The sequence below is a fragment of the Pleuronectes platessa genome, chromosome 7 (genome assembly GCF_947347685.1).
Source record: "Pleuronectes platessa chromosome 7, fPlePla1.1, whole genome shotgun sequence".
In the NCBI taxonomy this organism is placed as follows: domain Eukaryota; kingdom Metazoa; phylum Chordata; class Actinopteri; order Pleuronectiformes; family Pleuronectidae; genus Pleuronectes; species Pleuronectes platessa.
Genome location: NC_070632.1, coordinates 15533384 through 15556484, shown reverse-complemented (window position 1 = coordinate 15556484; position 23101 = coordinate 15533384). Strand labels below are relative to the sequence as shown.

The window sequence follows — 23101 nt, the reverse complement described above, 5'->3', positions numbered from 1 at the left end:
AATTTTGAAAACTACAGTAATAACGACTGTAATTTGTATTTTTACCTCCATTCACTGAGTTTGGATTGAAACACTTTGATAACCTGAGCCTGCGTTGCGGAGCAGCGGATGCCTGACAGACTAAACCGAGGGTAGTAAAGACCCAGAAGTCACGTTACCCCACTACGTCATGACGAAACCCGGAAGAGCTAATCAGTACGTGGCCTTCTCAGCTTGAACCGTCGAGACCGGAGCTCCACAATACAACAAAATGGTGAGATTCATCCGGTTTATGATGTTTATATGATAAACACTTTACACATCTCCTGTAGAGAGATGTGTAGTTTGAATCGCATGATTAAAACATGGCGTTGTCTGTGTGAAGCAGAGTTTTGTGGATCGTTCGCTTCTTGTGTCAAATCCATCGCTTCGGCCGCTCCATTAAAACCGAAGGAGTCATTTTTTCCAGCAGGGATCAGGAGCCACACACCGTGGACTCGGTGTTTCCTCGCTAACAGCCTCTCCCTCCTCTTCCTCCTCTCTCTGTCTCTGCAGGAACTCGAGGCCATGACCAGATACACCAGCCCGGTGAACCCGGCTGTGTTCCCCCACCTCACCGTGGTTCTGCTGGCCATCGGCATGTTCTTCACCGCCTGGTTCTTCGTGTATCCTTCCGCATGGAGATATCATAACAGGAGTCGTAGCACAGATTACTAGATTATTCTGTAAATAAAAATCTGCAGTAAAACACAAGTACCTGAGTAAATTGATGGATGGTTCACCTAAAAATGAAAATTCACTCATTTACTCACTACTGTGCTGATGGAGGGGCGGGTGAAGTGTTTGTGTTTTAGGGGCAAACATCGTTGCAGCAAAATCCAATGAATTAAATTCTATCGTTTTATTTTTACGTTTAAAGACGTTGTCACCTTTTACTTCAATTCAAAAATATACTTCTTTATTTTTGGGTGAACTATCCCATCATGGGATCATGTGATAGTAAAAGCACTGATGCCACTGCTTTACATTTTAGCTGCAACTAGAGCTGGGCATTAAAATAATCAATTATCGTTTAAAAAAATCATCATCAAAAGTAATGTAACATTTCAAATATATTGATATATAGTATATTCATTGAGAAAGCACAGTGACATGTAATTTACATTCATAAAACGTTTTTCAAGTTTAGAACCACAACCTTCACTCAGGAGCAAATATCTGACTTTACACTAAAATGATATTGTGACATTTAACATGATAATTACTGATATTGACTCGTATGACATTTTTTATCTCAATATAATTTTTTGCTGGCATCGTCCAGCCCTACCTTCTACTGACTATAACTTTCATTATATATTAATGCAGGGTTTACAACATTTCAGCCAATTCTAATTCAATTGAAGTAACTGGTGACTCCTTCTTCAGACGTAATAAAACAGAAGAAAACATATCATGCCTCCTTACTGAAGCTGTGGGGTGATCCAAGTGTCCGATAGCCCCGACATTCAAATTCGACTCGTAAAGTCGGCATTCACTCCATGTTTTTAGCCTAATTTTCTTCCGAAGCCGGGTTTGCCACCTGGCTCTGTGTGTTTGAATGAGCGGTGAATGTTAGCTACACTGCATCTGCAAGCACTGCCACTTCGGGTAGTGAACTTTTAGGTTAAAATAAGGTGTGAATGACGCTGTTTCGAGTGGAATTTGAATGTAGGGGCTTGCATCCACTTTGATGCAGTATGGAGGTATGTTAGGTTTTTATTCTGTTTTATTGCATCTGAGGAACCGGTGACCAGTTACTTCAGTCGTATTGGAGAGAGAGAGAAGGATTTATTTGCAAGTTTCCTGTGCAATAAGACATTTTAGGTGCATTCACTTTTGGCTAAACTGTTGGGAAAATGTTAACTGCTCATTTCATGCAAGGGATGTTGTATTATTTACTGCTACTAAGCATTTCTGTATCAAATAGGAAACGATGTGGTATTGATGCTTAACTTCAACATCGTGGTGCAGCACCATGATCAAAGTGTAAAGCAGAGACAATTTTCAATCCCTGATTAGAACAAAAACAAATTCTGTGATTTATTTCTAATGCTTTAAATGGTTTGTTTACTTTGATTATATTATTAGAACTGGTTTCAATTATTTTCATTATTATGAATTAATGGATTAACAAAATGCAATTTTTGTATCTTCATTGTCCGTGGGCCCTTTTCAATACTGAGTCATGTTAATGTCATTAAAGAATACAGGTTGACAGTATACACATTGTACTGTAGTATACTACCACTGCAGACAAGTGCGCGATAAGGTACACTTGTAAATCATGACGAAGAAGTAGACCATTAACCTGTTCGATGAGCTTCCCTTAACATTTCATCAGCTATGAAGTAACTTCAACAAAATACACCAGGGACGTCTACAAAGAGCTGCTGATCTCCCTCGTCGCGTCGCTCTTCATGGGCTTCGGTGTCTTGTTCTTGTTACTCTGGGTTGGCATCTATGTATGAAGGTAAGTTAAAATGTAATTAATGTCTAATGTTTTTTATGTTTAATCACTGAAACAGCGTTGTGGTTATTAACTGCACACCCTCTTGTTTTCCCACAGATTGACTGGCTTTATAATATGACACATTCCAGTGGAACTACGGGCGTCACAAACACGAGCTGAATCTGGATTCAATTGGACTGCACTGATGATATTTGGGGGTCATATGGAGTCTTGTTTTGTTTTCACAAGTAAAGGGGATTTGTACAAATTTTTTGTGCGTGTCTTTCATTTAAAGTTCTGACTGTCTTCAATTTTACATTTAACCGTTTTACAAAGACCAACCCCAAAGTGCCCTGCAACTAAACCGGTTGAGTTCTTGGGAGTAGGAGGTTATTTGGACCCACTAAAGACTATTTATAGCGTTTCACTAGTAGAGCCTAAAACCTCAATCCCTGATTTATCCTTGTGTTAAAAATAGAGCAGTCTGGTTCACCTTGTCTCCAGGATAATACTGACCACTTAGAGATGAAGGATTACACCGGGATTACAGAAGGATTATTTAATAAAAAACAGCGGGAACACAATTCAAAAGGTCCCTGCTCAGGACTCAAATCATGGAAATTGGCTTATTTATCATGTAAACAACACATGCTAGTCTTAAAAAAAAAGGCAAAATAAACCAATTTGTTTCTTTCTTTGCAAAGCCTTTCCTTTGCACAGCCTTTCAAGCAAATCTATGGTTACATGTTGTTCTACATATAATTAAAGATTAAAATGGATAATCTATATCTGAACAGAGACAAACTTGTGAAATTCTTTCAAAGTGTTGCACTCTGTGTACAACTCTAATTGATTTACAAAGGCCACATGGATTAACACTCAATCCAGATTAATACAACGCTACACTTGCCTTGATCTGCCCACTTGGCTACGAAGAACCAATTAATACAAACTCTTAGACTTTGCTTCATCCTCTTACCTGTAAAATTCATCATCAGCCAAATTGCTTTGTTCAGTAGTGTCAGGCTGTGCAAGTGTCAAATATATATTTTTTTCCAAAATTCAGTGTAGCACATGGTGATGCTCAGTGTTATAATGTCTGTAGATTGTCTCTTTGTCACTGACGGGCTCTGGCGAAGGCGTCACGCAGCCAGAGAGAGTCCTCATACAGCCGGGGGTCCCCCATGTACTCGGCTGTGCGTTTGTACAAGTAGTAATACAACACTGCCGCTGTTGACGGAGAGACGTACACATACTCAGTGATCAGTGGGACGACAGAAGACTGACGAGCTGTGATGGAGAATGTTTGAATGAATAAAATCAACCAATTACCTGTTCTCTGGAAAACAAAAAGAGATTGAAGACCATCGGTCCAAACAAAACGGTTTGAGTCGAGCCATCTAAGATTCTAGAAGAAAATAAATACTAATCAGATTCAGTAAACATGGATGAAGACTGTGCACAGTTACTCTGATATAGGATAGTAAATATTTGTGCGCATTATTTTTTAAGTGATGGTCAGAATCATGTTAATATGTCTCGGTTTTAGTGCAGGGTTGATGGAGCGTACCAACACCCAGCAGTGGAAGCAGATGCTGAGGGTCAGGTAAAGGGCGGAGAATATCAGCAGAGCCCTGAACCTCTCCAGCAGCAGAGACACCAGCCCGACCTGGAACACGTAGGTGTTGAACATCATCAACAGGACGATGATCACGTTGAATAAGATGGCAATGTCCTGGATTCTGAAAAAGACAGTGACAGATTATATTAAATATTGGTTTTCTGATGGTGCACATTTAGCAAGATGTCAACAACATACACATGATCATGTCAGAGAGAAAGATACAGAGCAAGTGGGATTTTTCTACATACAGATTTAAAAAATCTTGAATCTTTTCAGTAAATGAAGCAGCATTTCCATACGCTTGTTTAAATGTTCCCAGATGAAATGGCTCCTGAAAGAAGAAGCTGCTAAATAAAGTTACAATACTTCAATATTTTTGATGAATACACATACTCAAGGATGAAAAACAGTCATGGTTGTTTGAATAAACTCTTAAAATACAAAGTGTTGAGTCTTTCCTTCAGTTATGTCAATCTGCCTGTAATATTCTGAATAATGTAAATCTCAGTAAATTAGCTGATAAGCTCAATAATCACAAATTTGTCCTATTATTGTATTTCGTTTTGGTCTAAAACTAGGTTAGGAGGTTAAAGCCACCACTTCCATTACATTATTACAAATTAATAAAATAGTACTTTTTAAACACTCCAATTGAAATGTATTTTAAAAATACAATGTAATAATATGATGCCGAGAAAAATGTATACCTGAAGATGTAAACAAACAGTGTATAGTGTATTTAATTGATGAATAACTGATTACATACGCTAGAATCTACCTCTTTCCGGTTGACGTTCTGATAAGTGAACTGATGTTTGAGCCTAGAAGACCTACATGAAGAGCACGAGCTGGATGACAGGCTCCCCCCTCAGAAGTTCACTGAAGGAGTTGACGAAGAGGTCATAGGCCAACAGTGAGAGCTGGATCAGCAGCACCAGGGAGTAGTTACCAGTCTGCAGCATCTTCTCTTCTCCTCCTTCCTTCTCTTCACAGATACCAAACACAGGTACTCCACATGCTCTGGTGCAAAATCACTGCACAGCTCCAGAAGCAGACACAGACCACTGAGTTACAACTTGTCCATTCACATAGTCAGAGAGTGGTGTGCTTCTCCATAAACAAGGGGCTCCAGAAAGTTCCTCTGTGGAGAGACATGCTGTCTGTTGTCCTCAGGGATAAAACATCTCTGACATGCAGGATTTGGGATGACCCGGGGTTGACCTCTTCAGCTGCCGCAGGTCGACATCTTGGCTGTGGAAAGTCTCCTCATCTGCTGCAGGAAGAAAATAGACGCTGTGGTTATATAGTGTGAAAGGAAAACAAAGACAGCTACACCTGAATTGTTCACTCCTCGCAGCTATGTTGTGTCCCCTGTGCAGCTCGAGCTTCTCCATTGTGTGTCTGCCGGTGAGGGGTTGATTCACCGTCTGCCTCAGACGTATAAATGAACGGTGATCGTACCCATGTAAAGCATGCGACACCGGCAGCCGCCGTGGGAAGGTCATGTCTGGGATTAGGGATTAATTTGTCTTGCGTGGACTCCTCCAGTTGTTGTTATTGTGTTACGCACAAACGTTCTTGTTTTACGCTACTTCTCTTCTAATGGCGGGAGCCTGTGGTTATTTAATCCTGGCTGCAGATAAGCTAGTACACCGATAGAAGTAAGTTTCTACTGTTTGTATTTGTAACACATCTAATGTACGTTGATCTCAACAAAGGCGGTGGGACAGCTCAGATTTTAACTTCGAGTTTCTCCCCACGTGAACCACAACAACGCTGTCTAGCTGCGTCCAGTTGTGTTAACATGATTCAGAAATATGATCTGAGTCGCCTCTACTCACCGGAAACACGCGAGGGAGGAAAAAGAGTCACGTTGAGACAAACAGGAACCGTAAGTTGCTCGTATTTCTTCTTTTTCCACAAACAAACAGCGCAGTTTCCTCCGAGCATCCACCGCCGCCTCTCAGCAGCAACGTATTTCCGCAAGTTCCATGGTAACGCTGCTTCGTGATGCTACCGTAATAACCAGTGTACGGGTTCTTCAGATATTCCTCAAAAATGTAGCCCCAAGCACAGACTTTCGGTTTTATGATATAGATGTATTGGTTGTATGTGGTTTTCTAAATGTTAAAGAAAGGAACTGTTGGTTGAAACATTTACTTTCGTTACCAACTAGGCTAAACATTGAACTGCCCCTAGTTGTTGTTATTTTTTACTGTTCTTGTCTACTATTTGTGGTTTGCAACTTTAGAGTTGACTTGCCTTTTATTTCATTGTGGTTTGATTTAAATGTGTATATTGTCAGCCTTCTGCTTGTTCTTATCCTTTTACCTTGTCTGTTCATAGTTTTACGTGTTTGGATTTGGTTTATAAAATGTGGTTTTTCTATCCTCTGTAACACATTTTTACAGAAAAGAGAGATAAACAGATTTGCATTAAATCTACCTGTGAAATCGAAGGTTGAATTATCAATTAAGTTAATAATAATAAAGGGAAATTCATGTTGCTTGTTGCCAATTAATTTTAAGATAAGACAGGGAAATCCTTCATTAGATCCACTATTGGGACATTTTCCATCTTACAGCAGCAAAAGAGAAATTGAAAATAAGAATCAGTAAATCTAAACTTATATTTTATGCAACATCATTTAAAAGCAATGGCAAAAGAAAAGGATAAAGAAAACAATCAAGTAAGAACCAATGCAAAGTAAACAGAATGTGTATAGTGTAAATAGAGTATCTACGGTGTTAGATTCTCTAACTAAGATGATCATGATGGATTAAAATATAAAGATTAAAATACTTTCACATATAGGGGCTGCAGGTCAACAGGGGCCTATGACAACAATGTTGAGTGGAAGAGTGTGAGCGAGCTACACTGATCATTACGGTACAGGTCAGCAGCACAGGCTCATGACTGCCACCCAGCGGCTGCGGCCGGTACGTGCTGCAGTGACAGAGCTGGACAGCGGTGGTGGGACACCTGCACCGACACACGGTGAGTTCAAGGCTCCACAAACTTCTCTCAACTCACAGAAATACAATAATGGGACTTAGTCCGAACTGCGAAGACACAGCCGGGTGTGTGTTCACTCTGTGTCCAGTGTGAGGTCGCGTAACCAGCGGCTGTCTGAGTTCTTCTTCTCCGTTAATATTAAATACACTCGTTATATGCAGAGCAGCTTCATGTCGTCGTATCACAAATTGAGTCATTGGAGGGAAACCACGGTGCGTTTGAGGGCAACGTTTCAAAACCACTTTCTGTCTTCACGTGGAGAAAACTGTGTTCCAAAGCAACATGTCCCATTGAGAGCGGTGTTATTTATCTTTGACAGTTTAGTTGCCCGCGACACGTTGTAAAGCCACTGTCCTCGTGTCCCTGCTGATGAATAGTGTGTATCTGAGGTGTGTTTGAGTTTATTTGACCTTTGCGTGGCTGCTGGTTTATGTGGAGTCTGGTCAGACACACAAAAATCCTTAACGTGTAATGTTTACACAAGAACAGCACCAGGAAAACCCGCATATCTCTATGATTCAGGGACGTTTTGAAGGCTCCAGGAATCAACAGCGGGATGCTTCCCTAGACTTTATCAGAACCTACTTTACTAGAGGTGTTGTGCCTTGAAACAGAGATAGGCTGTTCATTTAATACTGTGGCACAGTTCATTTTGTACTTTATCCCACTATTCTCCAAAGATCTGTCAAAGATAATGATCGAAATAATACTTTTCTATAATTCTATAACGTTTTTAGCAATGCTCCAAAATATGTTTGGATAGATTGGGAAGTTACAGTGTTACAGCAGCAAGTTGGGGGCATTGCACATAGATCGAAGTAGCAATAAAACAGTTACAAAGAATTAAAATAAACAAAATGTACTAAAAGCTGTACGTACTCCCTAAGTAAATGATACATAATAAAGTACTAGAATACACAGTAAAGCACTAAATGTAATAGAACCAAGAATAAGCCTTTAAACAAGAGACTAAATACAAGAGGTGACCGAATAGGAGTGTTCAGTAGTTGTTTGCATCTAAAGATAATGTAATGATGTAGGTAGGAGTATGACAAATGAAATATGAATTTAAGATGTGGATATTCCCAGTTATTGCAGGAGTAAGCAGGGAGTTTCGGTGTGGGCTGAAAGTATACTGCTCAGGGTCTCTTAAAAACATAGAAATGTAAAAAAAATAGAGATAAAAAATACATATCAGTGATCACACATTAAGAGCAGTTGTGAAGAGTTGGGTTTTTAATTTTGTTTTGACAGCTGACAGGTCTTATTTGTTTAGGGAGAGCATTTCAGAGGGAGGGGGCAGTAAATGGAGAAGGCTCAGTCACCCCAGGTCCGATGCATTGATTTGGAAACTTGGTTTGAATGAAACCATTTCTGATTTAGGTTAATATGTTCCTGTGAAGCAACAGATATGTCATCTAACCTGAAGACTGATTTTCTATGACGTGTGTATTTGTCACAAATCAGTGTTTTATGAGCGCCATGGCTCCTGAGAGCAGCGTTTGTTTGTAATTGTTGGTAATTCCGACAATGCAAACTACTGCAAACGTTCATTTGCATCTCCTCGCTCCCGCAGCCATCCACCCTCCCCTTCAAGTACACAGTAACTCCTCTCACATGACACTATCCTGTTCTTTTCCCCATTACACATCCTGGTGCACCGTCCCAGATCCTTCTGGCTGCAAAGCTGCTATCTTATATATTCCTCATCTGAATAAACAGTGAAGACGACTGACTCGACTGTCTCAAGACAAGTATCTGAGTCACAACCAGTGTGCCTTGCAAATGTTGACATTTTATATATATATATAAATATGTAAATTTTCTTCATATTTGTGTCTTCAAACAACAATGGAATCTCATATAGTGAAGAACTGGTCACAGCAGCTGTAGATATTGTGCACAGTCACAGCTTAGTTGGTTCGTCACCTGGTGTTTGACAAGGGAGGACCTGCAGGGCCAGTTTCTCCCAATATTTCAGAACACTAGGAGAGAAGAGCCCAAGTGTCAATACATTCACTGTGGTTTATCGGGAAATTATGTTAAATACTTGTGAGAAAAAGCTCACTGTAGGGCAAAGTTATTTTCTCTCTCTGCACCAAGCAGGTTATGATTTCATTTGTGTTTGTTTGTCTGTTAGTTTGCAGCATTGCACACAAACTACAGGACAGGTTATTTCCCAGCGAATCATCAATTGGATCTTTGTGAAAAAACACTCCTGCATATATATGAAACTGCTATCTATATAAGTGCCATTCATGTAACACCTCTGTACCTGAAAATTGTATTTTGCTGTAGATGTAGACTGATGGATAGATATACAGCAACTCCTCATCCATAACCATGTTCCTCTGTCCAGTCATGTCTAAGTGGCTGAATGATGGCGAGGTGCTGGTGGGTCAGGGCAGTGGCGAGGCTGTGCCAGCGAGCCCCAGACCACGGGGCTTTGCTGTTGGGAGCCCCAGGCATAGTTTGGGGAGCAGCCCACTGGCGTCACCCCGAGCAGCAGCAGCAGGAAGTCCGCAGACAGAGACCATGGGCAAGGCCAAGGAGCTCTTTCTGCTCTGTGACAAAGAGGGGAAAGGCTTCATCACAAAGAGGGACATGCAGGTGAGCGTCGAGTATCACAGGATGAAAACCTTGATTCTGATTATAGAGACTTAAACTTCCATCTTCTTCTGATCAGAGGCTGCAGAGAGAGCTGCCGCTGTCTCCTGAACAGCTGGAGACGGTGTTTGAGAGTCTGGACCGAGAGAGCAATGGATTCCTCACTCCTGTTGAGTTCAACACTGGACTCGGTGAGTGTTGTACTTTGGAGTGATTTGATCTCACAGTTCACTGTGACGGACGGACAAAAACGTTTCTCCTACAGTATTAATGAATTCTTCTGTGCTATTCCCCACTCTGTGGTTCAGGCGAGTTTGTGGGACTTGAGGACACGACTGAGTCGAGTCCAGGCGAAGCGGCGGAGGATGCGGACCAGCTGCACTGGTCCCAGGATGCCACTGCAGTCAGATTTGTAAACATACTGATGGAGCTGGGTGCTGACAAACTTTTTAAAGAGTACGATGAAACCTCTGTTTTATCACAGGGTGACCATATCTGTCTACAAACCACAGACACTAGTTTATATACTACTTATAATTACATTATTTCCCAATTAGCAAACATTCTGTCTGTCACATATGTGTGACAGACAGAATGTTTGGTTGGTCAACTGTTGAATGAATGTATCAATATAGAAAAGATATTATATAGATGAATAAACACAAGACGTATTTAAGGGACAACAACAATTAGACAATTAATCTATTAGTTGATTGACAGAAAGTAAATTGGCAACTGTTTTGATAATTTATCAATTACTTCCACTACTATTATCAGATATAACATAACATTGAAGGATTTACCTCCAGCTTTGAGAAATTGTAATGTACATTTTTTAAAACAGTTTTATAGATTAAAGGATTATTGATATTGAAGAAATTACTCAAAATATAAATCTACAATGAAATCAATTTTTGATTGCATCCATATTTGATTGTCATCATTGTACGTCACTGTCAATAAAACAAAACTGAAAATGTAAAATCATTGATACTACTTGAATATCCACTTTCTCCTCTTCTAAACAACTCATAGTTCAAGTATTTAGTTTCCAGTCTTACTTCGTACGTGCCGTGCAAACACTATGTTGTAAAACTTTGAAACTTTTGTTTAAGGTAAGTGATGTTGAAGGTCAGTGTCAGACTGACCTTAAAGTGTCAGCCTGAGGATATTAAGGTTGAATATCCTCAGTCTTTTAACTGCTTTGTGTGTGTTTTTTGGCTGTGTGTCAGTCAGCAGGAGCTGTGTTCTATGTGGTGTGAGCTCCAGAGAGAAAGACCAGAGCTGCTCAGTGTCCTGGAGAGTGTCTTGGTCCACACAGTGTCCCATTTACAGGACTCCATCAGAGAGAGAGACAGCCTGGAACAAGCTCTGCGCAGGTCCACACTTCATTCCCTCTGTCTGCCTCTGCACGTTGAATAACAACATCCACTCGGCTAAATGTAACTGTTGACTTGATTTTCTTTTTCTGCTTTAGACGGGAGAGCGAACACGATCAGGTTGTTCGATCCCTTTATGAAGACCTGGAAAGTCAACTCAGAGAGGAGAGACAGAAACATCAGGCTCAGGTACAGATTTGAAGGCGCTTTCATGACTTGGTGGTTTGATCTTGACCTTCCGACTTTTCAATTTACTATGAACCAAAATAACAGGTGTGAAAGGTTCCTCGGACCTGGACAACAGGACCATGGTTCAGTTCATTTTCAGTGTAAAAGTCTTTTTTGGGATAGTTTGGACTTGCGGTCCAATTGCAGGAAGTTGAACCAGCATTAAACAATAGAAGAAGAAAAAGGGAAGAAGCTTGCAGGATTGCTTTTAGTCTTCCCCTCTGACTCTATAATGTTTCAATGACAAGGAGATTTGTCTTTTCATAATGATAATACAGTGGCAATGCATCCACAAAATGAAAAAGTTGATTTATTGTCTTTGTTCAAATGGTAAAAAAGACTAACATGCTGACATCAGACGTACGCCCATCCACAAACTTAACTGATGTCAAATGTCAAATATAGTTAGACGCAGCTCATGTACATGATGATGACAGGATACATGTATGTCTTTCACATTTTTTTTGTCCACTCCCTAAAATTAAAATGTGAAAACAAAACTAATCACATAAAATGTAAACAATGTAACAAATGTTCTGACCTTGGTTTGAACTTACAGTTGTGAAAACGTACTTAGTCCAACATTTGTGCCATTTAATAAGAGTGATGTCATCACAGCATTTAATGAATTTATTGTGAAATCAAGGACGCTATTAGACTGATGCAAAGAGGGAAGCAACTTGAAGAGGAGCTGAAGATGCGAGAGCAGGAGCTAGAGAACACAATGACCAAACAGAAAGAGGTAAGCATCCAAATGACTGCAGTGTTATGTCTGATAACGCCATAGTTTGATGAGAGAATCACAGGACCGGTTTTTGTCCTCAGCTGGAGACCAGAGTCCGGCAGCTCAGCTGTGAGCAGGTGAACTTTAAGGAGCAGAACCAGCAGCTGCGGAGCCTCAACGTGCAGCTCCAGGATCAGATGGAGAGCAGCAGGGAGCAGCTGCAGGCCGCTCTGGGTCAGCTCAGCCTGCTGCAGCTCAACGCTGCTCAGGAGCAAGTGGCCAGACAGAGGTGAGAGGCACAGATAACTGCCTGTCGGGGCATTTTTTCAATAGTTACACCTTTTTTTGAAAGAATAATTCATTTATCTTGATGAAAAAAAATCTCTTCTTCATCAAATCCTCATTTCAATAATGGTTCTTGAGAGAAAGAAAGTGCGTGACTGCTTTGATGTAAAAATAAATACAGCAATAAACACATGAGAGTCATATGATCTCCTTTGAGTTCAAACTTGCTGCGGGCAGTGAACGTTTTTTGGGCGATTCGGGACCATGTCACTATAGATGATGTGAGATTAAATCAAATCCATGACTTTTCCAAGTGGAGGAAATAAGATCACTCCGAAGTATCTTTTTGACTCTCTGGAAGATGATCTGATGATATAGAAGAAATAATTAAGAAGAAAGGCGCTAGTCTTTTATTTTAACTAATAACAAATAGATCAAAACTAGTGGTCTTCCATCTCTTACTTTCTCTTACTCCTACTTTCTGAATTCCTCACTCTGTTGGTGGCACTCTAAAATAATTCTAAAATAAAACAGCTCATATATATATAGTTAAATATATTTTTAAAGGGTTTGTATGTAAAAACCTAGGACAGCTGGGTGCTGTAACTTTATGATTCAAACAGAAGTCAGAAGAAGTACATTTGCTGTCATATTCTTGTGTTAACGGGCGGCAGGACGGTGCCCATGGGTCTGTTACATTGCAGCACTTAGTTTATTGTTGTTTTTGGTAATATTTATGAGATTTGATTACAATATCCCAAATAAAGAAATTGTCTTTTGCTTGTTTCTCTGTAGAAATGTGGTGAAGGTGTCAAAGAACATTCAGAAAGAGAAAGACAGCCTGTTCAGACAACTGGAACTGCTGAAGTGAGTCCAACCTGCTGCTCTTCCAGTGTGTGCTCTCGACTTATGGATCAGTCGGTTATGAGAATGTCTCTAACTGATTTCCTCTTTCTGACTCAGGGATATGAACAAACGGCTGCGAGATGAAAAAGACGCTCAACACTCTCAGAAGAGGGTTAGTCACAGACGCTCTGTTCTTCCTGCTCTGCCTCTAACTTACTACCTCAGTGAGGACCTTTGTACGCCGTGGACACATCAGGAGGTTTATCCGCCCTAAGCTAAGTCCTGGAAAGACTTCACGCTTTATGGACAATTAATATTTATATGGGCAGCTGTTATTGTTTGGTTATTAACTGAACTCGTGTTAAAGTCACTGACATCGTTTGGGAGTTGTGCATGTCAGCAATTTTGGTTTGTTTTTTTCCGTAGATGTTGGTTAGTGGAGTGAAGGATTTTTGCTGAAAAGACATTTGTTCTGTCCTGTGATGGACAGAGTGTAATATGTGTAAATGATCATTAATGATTCTGTACATGACAATATTTATGCAGTTACCTAAAGTGGGTCGGTACCAAACCAATAAAGCCCTTTCATTTATCACACTTCTCACATTTATTAGCGTGTTCCCTCTTATCCCGTTCACGTTCTTTCAGTAAATTAAGGTGGAAGTTTTGCCAAAGCTGTTAATTACAGTAATTTTGGGATTCAAGCTGCCGTTCAGGTTTCTGACCAAAGAGGCCGACAAAGGATTCAAAACATTCATTCAAGAAACTCTCCTAATTTGGTTCAGGTCTGAATGCACCCAAATACATCTTTAACATATCTTGAGATCTGATCACTTAAACCACATCGGGAGTTGTTCTGTGCCACATCCAGCCACATTCCTTTCACTCTGTTAAGACATGTAAGTTTGTCTCTTGCCACTGACACAATATCAACACTGACCAACATATAGTTGTTGATACTTTTCTTAAATGGGTAAAATCCTTCTTCACAGCCCCTTCTCATTCTGATCTCCTTCTACCTCTCTCTTGCTCACTCATGCCAACACACAGACACACAAACACAGTGACATCACACACATCTGTAAACTCAGACTGGGTAAAACAACATCATTTGGTCCTTGGGAGCAGAAGCGTTGTTTGTTTATTTACATATATATCAGGGTCGTGAGATCTGATCATAAGTGTTCACCCTAACTCTAACCCTAACCCTGAGACCCCTTTTTATACCGGGTGCAAACTTAAGGGGTCCACTTGTGATTGGATCTCTCAGTATGGATGTTAATACCATGTCTGAACAGGACCTATAACACAATTAGCTACTCTTGGTTTTCTTTTTTTCAGTTGCCAATTGATGGTTATGATAAACTAAAAATGACACTAAAAGATTGAACCCTCACTTTTTAAACAATTAAAAAAGAATCTGCCTGTGTGAAATAATTGGTAGAATATGTTTCAGACTATAAACATCTATAACTATAGAAATCTGAATGCTACTTGTTTCTTTTGCCTCACTTTCCACAAAAAGAATCCAAATGTCAAAAAGACTTTGGAGAAGAGAGGCTCAGTCATAGGTAACTACTTACTGCAAGACAAGCCACTGAAAAGGTTTGTATGACTACCTGCATCTGATATTACATTCAGTAAAAGTCCAATTGCCTCAGAAAGACACTAACTCTGTGTGTTTGTGGATCCTGAAGACAGCTGAGCTCATCTGATGAGTTGGAGCAGAACAAAGACACAGAGATGAAAAATGCATCCAAGAGACACCAGCCAACATGTAGCGTCAGGGGGGGAAATGTTGAACAGACTCAAACTCAGGTAGGGAAAATATTACATTTGAAGATATACACATTTTATTCTTAAATTACCAATTGAATGACATAGCAGGAGCAACAGAGGGTATAGAGACGATAATTATAGGCTTTTGTGGTCTGCACAGCACAAATACGACAGAGATTTTCATATTTCTTAGCCTAAAAAAACCTTCTCTATTAATGGCATTAAAAAAGTACATGTGTTTGAATTAAATTGGTGTTTTACCCGAATTTTAGAGCAAAATTGTCAGTCGTCAGCGAGTGTTCAAGGTGGTATTCTTGGGTAACTCAGTTGTGGGTAAAAGCTCCTTCATCCAGCACTACTGCACAGGAAGCTTCCTCAGTAACACAAGCTCCACTGTCGGTAAGAGTTTCACTTATTTTATGTTAATGATTAACTCGCTCCTCAACGTGTCAGTGTGTCACTCCTTTGTTGTCTTGTAGGTTTGGATTTCCAGATGAAAACCTTAACTGTGGACTCCACCACCATCACCCTGCAGCTGTGGGACACTGCGGGACAGGAGAGGTCAGAGAGGACACAGCTTATTCTCATGTCTTTCTTAGTGCCTCTGTGTCAGTGACAGACGGTGGCTGTGCGTACTGTGATGCCTCCATTGGCCCATCAGTCCCATTCTTTTGAAAATGACATCTCTTAGACTCCTTGAGGGAATTTCTTCAAACTTGCTTTAAATGTTCAGGTAGACTCGACGATGAACTAATTGGATTTCAGTGGTCGAAGATCTCACTAAATTGTTTGTTTTTCCTCATCTAAGCGTTATCTTAAGAACATCTTGAGAGAATCCTCAAAATGTTCACTCAGACTCCCAGATTAACCAATTAGATTTGGACGGTCCAATGTCAAGGTCACGACGACCTCACCACACACTGTTGAACATGATATCTGAAGAGCGTCTTCAAGGACTTTCTTCAGATCTGGACCTGTTGTCACTCGGACTCAAAGAGAAACTTTGATTCCTCCTCCAGGTTTCGCAGCATCACTGAGCAGTACTACAGGAAGGCCGACGGTGTCCTCGCCATGTACGACGTAACTCACTCCCCCTCCTTCAAAGCGCTGAGAGGCTGGATGGACTCTGTGAAGGTGAACAGGTGGAGGTGTCACGGACGGTTGGGTGCAAAAACACTAAAGATTTGAAAACATGTACAAGCTATTACCACCATAGAACAGGAAGCTCAGTAAACACAGATGTCATCGAAGTTTTAAAGTGAAGTATTCATTTTAGTACTACTTTGAATTATTCGTTAGGTTATTTTTGTAGGTTTACCTCAGTTTTTAATTCTGACCAATGATAATGATAATAAAGAAAGTGTTGTGTCACCTGTTCTCTGTCGCAGGAGAAGATGTGTGAAGGTGCCGTGTTAATGCTGCTGGGGAACAAGCTGGATCTGGCAGACGCACACAGCCGGCAGGTGACCACAAGGGAGGGGCAGAGGCTGGCAGAGGTGAGGTTTATTTGAATATTCAAACAACTTTCTTCAGTGATTTTCCTCATTATATTTTTTTTAGATGAAATACATTTTGGGTTTTTACAGCAGCACCAAGCTTTGTTTTACGAGTGCAGTGCCAAGACCGGACGTAACATGGAGGAGGTGATGACTCACCTGGCAAGGTAAGATATTTCCACCTACTGTCCATTGTGTTATTACACTGAATGTGTCGCTGTAGCCACACCCATTTACCAACCAAAACAATGTAGTCCCATAACAATTATTCAGAGCCTCTGGGAGCGTCTTCAAATAATGTGTTAGTTGCTGAAACAAACATATTTGGTCGATAAATGACATTCATTACATTGTATCTAGTCAACCGAGATTGATCAGTGCTGTAAACTACAAATTCATTTCTCTTCTCAAACACTGTGACTTCTGCTGTACAATGATATTTATATTTTTTTATTTTAGGACGTTGCTCGCCCAGCATGATCGACAGTGTGTAGATGCCCTTTTACTGAGCGAGGACACATCTACAAAAGGCTGTTGTACATAAACAGAGAAGAAAAGACAAAAGAAATGTGGTTCACACCATGGTTCAGTGCATGGTTACACTTCCTGTCCTGTGGTCACACATTTTTCTATGAACAAGTTTACTGAGCAGTGTCTGTAAGGTTTGTTTATGGTGTGTATATAATCTGTCCGATTAAGGATTATGTTTTGATGACTCCTCTGTTGTCTTTCTAAACTTACTTTTAAGTTGCCTAATGTATACTTATAACTTAAAAGTATGTATTATAAGTGAGCGTAACTTAAAAAACTTGTAACTTATAACATTTGTTATTCACCTTCATCACCTCACGAATCAACTATTGCAAAAGCATCCTTTACGGCACATCCACCATAATCCTCAACAAATATTAATACGTTCAAAACTCAGCTGCCCTTCTGCTCACCCACTCCTGCACCAGAGACCACATCAGCCCCGTCCTTTAAAACCTACACTGGTTCCCCATTCAACAAGGAATATAGTTTAAATTCTCCTCAACACAGACAAAACCCTCCACAACCTCGCACCCCCCCCCCCCCCCCTCACCTCTCTGACCTCCTGCACCGACCGATCTCACCCGCAACCTCAGATCCACCATCACCAGCCTCCTCCCCCCTCTTACCCTGTCCAAGCACCGAACCTGGGGGGACAGGGCCTTCTCCATTGCTGCCCCCTCCCTCTGGAACTCTCCCCCCTAACACCTCAGACATTCTCCCTCACTCACCTCCTTCAAAAATGGACTCAAAACTCTCCTTTTTAAATCTGCTTTTTAATCAGGGATGTATGTATGTATTATAATTGTTTTAAGTGTAAAATGACTGTCTTCTAACTGTCAGAATGTTACCTTATTGTTATTGTTTTTTGAGTCACTCTTTTTACCATGTTAAGCGCCTTCGAGTACCTTTTAAAAGCGCTATACAAATAAAATGTATTATTATTATTATTGTTATTATTATTTTTATATGCATGGGAAACCAGCTGGGGGCAGACATGTACTCTGTAAGCTGCTGGCTGAGGGGTGAGCTGCCTGCTGTGCCAAAAGAGGACAGACGCTCGGGCGCTCCGGTCTGAGTGTCAACTGAAAACTTACCCTGTTTCAGTTAACCTTCAGACAGCAGCACATTGACACTGGGGTTAGCAAGAGCTGGGAAGACGTCGCCCCAATAATCTTCATCCTCCAGGGTCCACCACCGCAAATCAGGTAGGAGTATTCTGGTCTCAGCAGAAAGGCAGAGCAGTTTTTTCCATGACACAATGAGTTAAAAATAACTTTGAATGTGATCATCGGGAGATTGTGTTTTGCTGAAAGATCACATTCACGCATGGAGCGGTTTATGTTATGGCTGAAGAGGCTATGTTTAATACAAAATAGCATGTTTTTAATGTGGTTATTGTTTTATATCCATTTTGTCTACCCTTTTGGTTTTTAAAGCGGTGAGCCCTGATTTCTATTCACTCATGATGCTCTGAGCCACATTTCTAAAAATAGAATGAGAAAGTTCAGTTGAGGTTTGGATAAAAACAGACTTTGACTAATTCATTAAGTAAATATTTAACAGTCAACAGTATATCACTGGGGTGTGAGAAGAGCAGGTTGAGTTACTGGGACGGCGACATATATATATATATCTGTGTGCTGGACGACACGTGACTCAGGGTGTTAAGTATGTTTACGCCACAACATATTTGATTTCATCAGGGAGTGAATTTTATTTTTAGTTGACTGTTATCGAAAGCCGCACACATTAAACCTTAAAAGAGATTGTGTTGTCAGCTTGTACAGCTCAAGTTCACAGTAGTAATGTCTGAGCTCCTTCAGTAAATCACCATCATAATCAACACAGGAACTAAACCAAACTGACAGAAGTATGTGTGTGGGGGGGGGGGGGGGGGGGGATGCGTGTGTGTGTGTGTGTGTGTGTGTCATCATCAACATTTTCTGTTTGCCATCATACTGATATATCTGAGTGTCTCTTTTTTTTCAGAATGGAAACTCGAGGTGCCAAGGCTCACACCTGTGGGACAATCTGTCTGAAATATCTACTGTTTCTATTCAATATTCTTTTCTGGGTAAGTTCCCAAGGAAGTGTTCACATTTGAACAGAATTCGAGACAGACACTGTGAAGATTATTTATACCAGTTGTAACTAGAATGTGACTCAGTCGAGCTCAAACCACTGCTAAGGCCCAACAGTCCCTTCAATCCAATCAAGCTGCACCAATTGCACACACGTATGGAAATTTGTGTCCTAAACATACAAATTCCTGGATCAGCCCCTTGATCTCGCAAATGTTATGGATTCTTTATTGACCTACACCACATACTTCCTGCCTTCCTTCCTTCCATCCCTCCTTTCTTCTACCCCTCAGATATTGCCTTGGAAATCTGTCTAATAGTTTTTGCCTAATCTTGCTTACAAACAAACAGCCAGGGGCTCAAACATAACCTTCTTATCAGAGGTAATAGTTAGCGTTTACTTAGAGCATGTCATTATTTCATTCTTTGCTTAATACTACATATATATGAACATTTTATTTGACTGAAACTACTGTATTCTCACTGTTAAAAGAGTCTTCCTCACACTTACTCTGTAAACATACGTACATGTTGCTGTACATTGTTCCTTCCACAGCTTGAAAGAGATAATGTTGTGCCAAGACATATTGCACAGTTTCTTCTTGAGAGACAATTTAATGATGGTTTATTCACATTCACACTTTTACTTTTACCTTCATGCTTTAGGACTGTATATTAGTCACCTACTCATTTCCCATGATGAAGATATGAAAACACATTTCACTGCCGTCTCTTGAGGCGTACGGTGAGAGAATAGGGCGTTGCCTACTTTGCATCACCATCACATTTTAGCAGCTAATTTCGAAGACTTAAAAAAATGCTGTGGCACATTCTTGACATGTCAAGCATCTGGCTTGCATTGAGCGGCTAACAGTGCGTTCTTTCAGCTGGCAGGAGGAGCAGTGCTGGCAGTGGGAGTGTGGACGCTGGTGGAAAAGAGCGACTACATCAGTTTACTCAACTCCGGCTTTTATTCGGCCTCAGCTTACATCCTGATAGCTGCCGGGGTCATCGTCATAGTGACCGGGATAATCGGATGCTGTGCCACTCTGAAGGAGATGAAGAGTCTTTTGGCTGTGGTGAGATGGACCAAAAAAAATTATTTCACTACACTCCACCAAAGTATTAACCCCATTTAATTAGAATCACACTCAGTAGAGCACAATTCACATATCAACATCCACTCCTACATTGTTTAGGGTCTTCCCAGGCCCCATCACTCTATCAAGTTTAATGGAAATCAGTTCAGTAGATTTGGTGCAGTCCAAATAAACCAACACACAGACACATGTGAACACATAATAGACGTAGTATATAATTACTGTATCTGGAATCAGAAACCAAGGGAAGACACTATAAGTTCCTGTTTATACACACACAACCTACTCTGGGTCTACGTGTGCTGAAAGTTAATCCCTGGTGACCTTCTGTCTCCTGATTATGTCAGACGGGCATGGCCGTCAGAAATAACGGACAAAGTCACGCACAGTGTGTCTTTAAGAGTTTCGATTTAGAGAGCGGCTCATGCCAGAGGAATGAGGGGCATCGCAAGCGGCTGCGTGGACTGAGGAGGGTGGGAGAGAGAGAGACGGATGCATGCATAGAGGGGATATGATACTTAAAAGCTCCGTAAACTCTGTGACACTGTGTCTGTATCCATGTTTACCACGACCTTTGTAATTACTAACTTCCTTTCCCACAGTGTATTCTCTGCATCATAGTTGTCATGTTGGTTTTTGGGTCGTGCACAAATAGTGTCATATTTTAGCACAGAAATGAATTGAAACAACATCTGAACATAGAAACACATCTATATTTTTCAGCTGAAGTTCATTCACCGATGTGTTTGTAAGCATTTCCTGACTTTTTTCTCCAGTATCTGGTCTTGTTGCTGTGTATCTTCCTACTGGAAGTCATTGCTGGAGTGCTGGCCTACATAAACTACCAGGAGGTAATTGTTTCTACTTTGTGATTGATCTTTAATCATTACTCTTGTTAGCGTCAGTTTATTTTAGCTATTGCAGCAATTACAAATCTGACCTTTTCTGCTCTCATGTAGTCACTTCTCCTCTCTCCCTTTCCTTTTCCCTTTCTGTTTTTCCTTTCACTCATGAAATGCTTCAGTCGCTGCACTCTTTACTGGCAGATCTTTTCTTTGCATCCCTCTCTGTGCATTTTCTTCATTTGTACAGTTTGTTTCCATCCTTCTCACACCTCTCTTTCTCCCCCTCTTCTCTGGCTCCAGTGTTTCCCTTTCTGCTACCAGGTAATCCGCTGCCACCTGTTTCCATCTCATATCAAACTGTTTCCCTTTGACATCTTGATAAACGATGGTTTAGTGTCACTCTGTGCACATTTGTCAGTCCAGAAACAAAACTATTTATGTTGGTGAGTCAGTTTAAAGCATGCTCATGGGGTCAGAGGGCCTGCACTCATGTGCTGTGAGTTATATGTGGGGGGCACAGGTACAGTGGAATGTAGCAGGGGAGGAAGGGAATTTGACGAGGGGCATTTTTAAATGGACGGTGACAGATTGTTTTCCTGAGCCGACACTGAAGTGCATCTCCTCTCACAGCTGGACGACGAGCTCAGACAGAACCTGAAGGTGACCATGCAGCAGAAATACCAGCAGCCGGGGGAGGAGAGCGTCACACAGGCGGTGGACAGGCTTCAGCAGGAGGTGTATTAGTCGTACTGCATCAGAAATTTTGAATGACCTTCTGCACGTGGAAGCAGTTTAATATGACTCCATTGTCTCATCTTTCTTTCTTTCCTCCCTCTCCCTTTCAGTTTAAGTGCTGTGGCAGTAACAACTTCTCAGACTGGAGGGACAGCGCGTGGATCCGGGCTCCAGATAACAGGCAGCTGGTTCCTGATAGCTGCTGTAAAACTCCCAGTGACCTCTGTGGCCAAAGGGACCATCCCTCCAACATCTACAAAGTGGAGGTGGGTATAGAGCTGATCCTTTGGATGAAAGGTTGAATGAGCTAGATTTAAATGTCCTTTCCCCCTTTCTGCCCTCAGGGAGGCTGCATCATGAAACTAGAGGAATTCATCCTGAGTCAGTTGTATATTCTCGGGGCAGTGGGCATGGGCATTGCATTTCTTCAGGTAAAGTCACACTGTCTGATATTAATCTGTTTTAACTTTCCGCAAAGTACTGAACTGTCGACAATGGTTGTTCCTGTACTTTGTAACTAACAAGTTCCTCTTCTCTGTTCTCTTTCAGCTTGTTGGGATGATGTTCACCTGCTGCCTTTACAGAAATTTGAAAGAGGATCCATACTGAGTTGTGTAATATCACAACATGTTTAACATGACATTTTTAGGCCTCACATTTTTTTACACAGCTCTGGATGCTCAAGAGATTCAATATTCACTTTAATGTCATTCAGACCAAACACAAGCCAAGTGCACAGTAGAACTAAACTACATTGCATCCAGCTCATGAATGTAATTCAGAATGCCAGCTTTTCCTTAGTGGGTATAAACGCTATATCTAAAGTGACAATAATGATAATAATAATAATATAAATCACTTCAAATTATGAAATGATGATTGTCAGAGTGTAAGAAGTGGAGACACTGTAGTGCTGCTGAAGGCTCTGTTCCAATTCTGTTTAAACTCAAATGCATGTTTTCGGCCCTTTTAGATGTATTTTGACACAACTTATATTCGGATTTATTTTTAGCTGAAGTTTTATTCTATTTTTAATTTATTTATTTTTAAATGATTAATCTTGCAAACAATGTTGGTGCTTTATTGTTTTTCTTTTTTGTTTGATTATTTTTTTAATGTATGTCAGTGATCAAACCAAAGTGATCATTTGATGAATTCACAAAATAATTGTTTGCTCTTTGGAGTGCAAATAAAAAATGGTAACCACTCATTTTTACCTTGCTGAGGGTTTTTTTTTCCACCTGTGTACGTTTGTGTGTCTGTTGGTTCAGGGAAGAACCCATTCAATTTTGGTGCAGGTCCGGACCAACTTTTTCAATGATTTCTTAGAGGATAATTCATGGATCTTAAGTA

At 40.7% G+C, this 23101-nt stretch overlaps 4 protein-coding genes across 7 annotated transcripts; 3 read left to right on the top strand and 1 right to left on the bottom strand.

Annotated features, from left to right (window-relative positions):
- Positions 1–136: 136 nt before the first annotated feature.
- On the top strand, positions 137–2738 carry tmem258 (transmembrane protein 258). The gene is made up of 4 exons (XM_053427807.1): positions 137–253; positions 535–644; positions 2363–2491; positions 2588–2738. Exons 1-3 carry the CDS (start codon positions 251–253, stop codon positions 2487–2489), a joined length of 240 nt encoding a protein of 79 aa, XP_053283782.1. The 5' UTR covers positions 137–250; the 3' UTR covers positions 2490–2491; positions 2588–2738.
- A 276-nt stretch (positions 2739–3014) lies between these two features.
- tmem138 (transmembrane protein 138) lies at positions 3015–6082 on the bottom strand. Of its 2 annotated transcripts, none has more exons than XM_053427805.1 (5): positions 5936–6082; positions 4929–5367; positions 4041–4212; positions 3803–3878; positions 3015–3700 (listed from the first exon to the last, which is right to left on the bottom strand). In XM_053427805.1, exons 2-5 carry the CDS (start codon positions 5054–5056, stop codon positions 3588–3590), a joined length of 489 nt encoding a protein of 162 aa, XP_053283780.1. In that variant the 5' UTR covers positions 5057–5367; positions 5936–6082; the 3' UTR covers positions 3015–3587. The 2 variants fall into 2 exon arrangements, with proteins under 2 accessions (XP_053283780.1, XP_053283781.1); XM_053427806.1 differs by having other exon boundaries at positions 4929–5364.
- A 969-nt stretch (positions 6083–7051) lies between these two features.
- cracr2b (calcium release activated channel regulator 2B) lies at positions 7052–17931 on the top strand. Of its 3 annotated transcripts, none has more exons than XM_053427535.1 (18): positions 7052–7091; positions 9469–9719; positions 9796–9907; positions 10025–10172; positions 10949–11095; positions 11194–11284; positions 11970–12065; positions 12149–12336; positions 13128–13199; positions 13296–13350; positions 14704–14783; positions 14876–14996; positions 15230–15356; positions 15437–15518; positions 15977–16091; positions 16346–16453; positions 16547–16620; positions 16913–17931. In XM_053427535.1, exons 2-18 carry the CDS (start codon positions 9471–9473, stop codon positions 16995–16997), a joined length of 1950 nt encoding a protein of 649 aa, XP_053283510.1. In that variant the 5' UTR covers positions 7052–7091; positions 9469–9470; the 3' UTR covers positions 16998–17931. The 3 variants fall into 3 exon arrangements, with proteins under 3 accessions (XP_053283510.1, XP_053283509.1, XP_053283511.1); XM_053427534.1 differs by having other exon boundaries at positions 16544–16620; XM_053427536.1 differs by having other exon boundaries at positions 16518–16620.
- Positions 17932–18031: 100 nt separating this feature from the next.
- On the top strand, positions 18032–22958 carry cd151 (CD151 molecule). Its single transcript, XM_053427537.1, has 8 exons — positions 18032–18192; positions 18977–19061; positions 19956–20147; positions 20945–21019; positions 21644–21748; positions 21859–22014; positions 22093–22179; positions 22298–22958. The coding sequence occupies exons 2-8, from the start codon at positions 18978–18980 to the stop codon at positions 22355–22357; spliced, it is 759 nt and encodes a 252-aa protein (XP_053283512.1). The 5' UTR covers positions 18032–18192; position 18977; the 3' UTR covers positions 22358–22958.
- The last annotated feature ends 143 nt before the right edge of the window (positions 22959–23101 follow it).

What these genes read in the sequence shown, in the direction of transcription:
- tmem258 (XM_053427807.1), top strand. An exon ending in TTCACCGCCTGGTTCTTCGT is followed by an intron (nt 645 to 2,362) that starts GTATCCTTCCGC and finishes ACATTTCATCAG; the next exon opens with CTATGAAGTAACTTCAACAA.
- tmem138 (XM_053427805.1), bottom strand. Translation starts at nt 5,056, where the DNA reads ATGCTGCAGACTGGTAACTACTCCCTGGTGCTGCTGATCCAGCTCTCA. An exon ending in GCTTCCACTGCTGGGTGTTG is followed by an intron (nt 3,879 to 4,040) that starts GTACGCTCCATC and finishes ATTTTCTTCTAG; the next exon opens with AATCTTAGATGGCTCGACTC. An exon ending in TTTTGTTTTCCAGAGAACAG is followed by an intron (nt 3,701 to 3,802) that starts GTAATTGGTTGA and finishes CTCCGTCAACAG; the next exon opens with CGGCAGTGTTGTATTACTAC.
- cracr2b (XM_053427534.1), top strand. Translation starts at nt 9,471, where the DNA reads ATGTCTAAGTGGCTGAATGATGGCGAGGTGCTGGTGGGTCAGGGCAGT. An exon ending in CTGGAACAAGCTCTGCGCAG is followed by an intron (nt 11,096 to 11,193) that starts GTCCACACTTCA and finishes TTTCTGCTTTAG; the next exon opens with ACGGGAGAGCGAACACGATC. An exon ending in GCTGGATGGACTCTGTGAAG is followed by an intron (nt 16,092 to 16,345) that starts GTGAACAGGTGG and finishes TCTCTGTCGCAG; the next exon opens with GAGAAGATGTGTGAAGGTGC.
- cd151 (XM_053427537.1), top strand. Translation starts at nt 18,978, where the DNA reads ATGGAAACTCGAGGTGCCAAGGCTCACACCTGTGGGACAATCTGTCTG. An exon ending in CCTACATAAACTACCAGGAG is followed by an intron (nt 21,020 to 21,643) that starts GTAATTGTTTCT and finishes CTCCTCTCACAG; the next exon opens with CTGGACGACGAGCTCAGACA. An exon ending in TGGGCATTGCATTTCTTCAG is followed by an intron (nt 22,180 to 22,297) that starts GTAAAGTCACAC and finishes GTTCTCTTTCAG; the next exon opens with CTTGTTGGGATGATGTTCAC.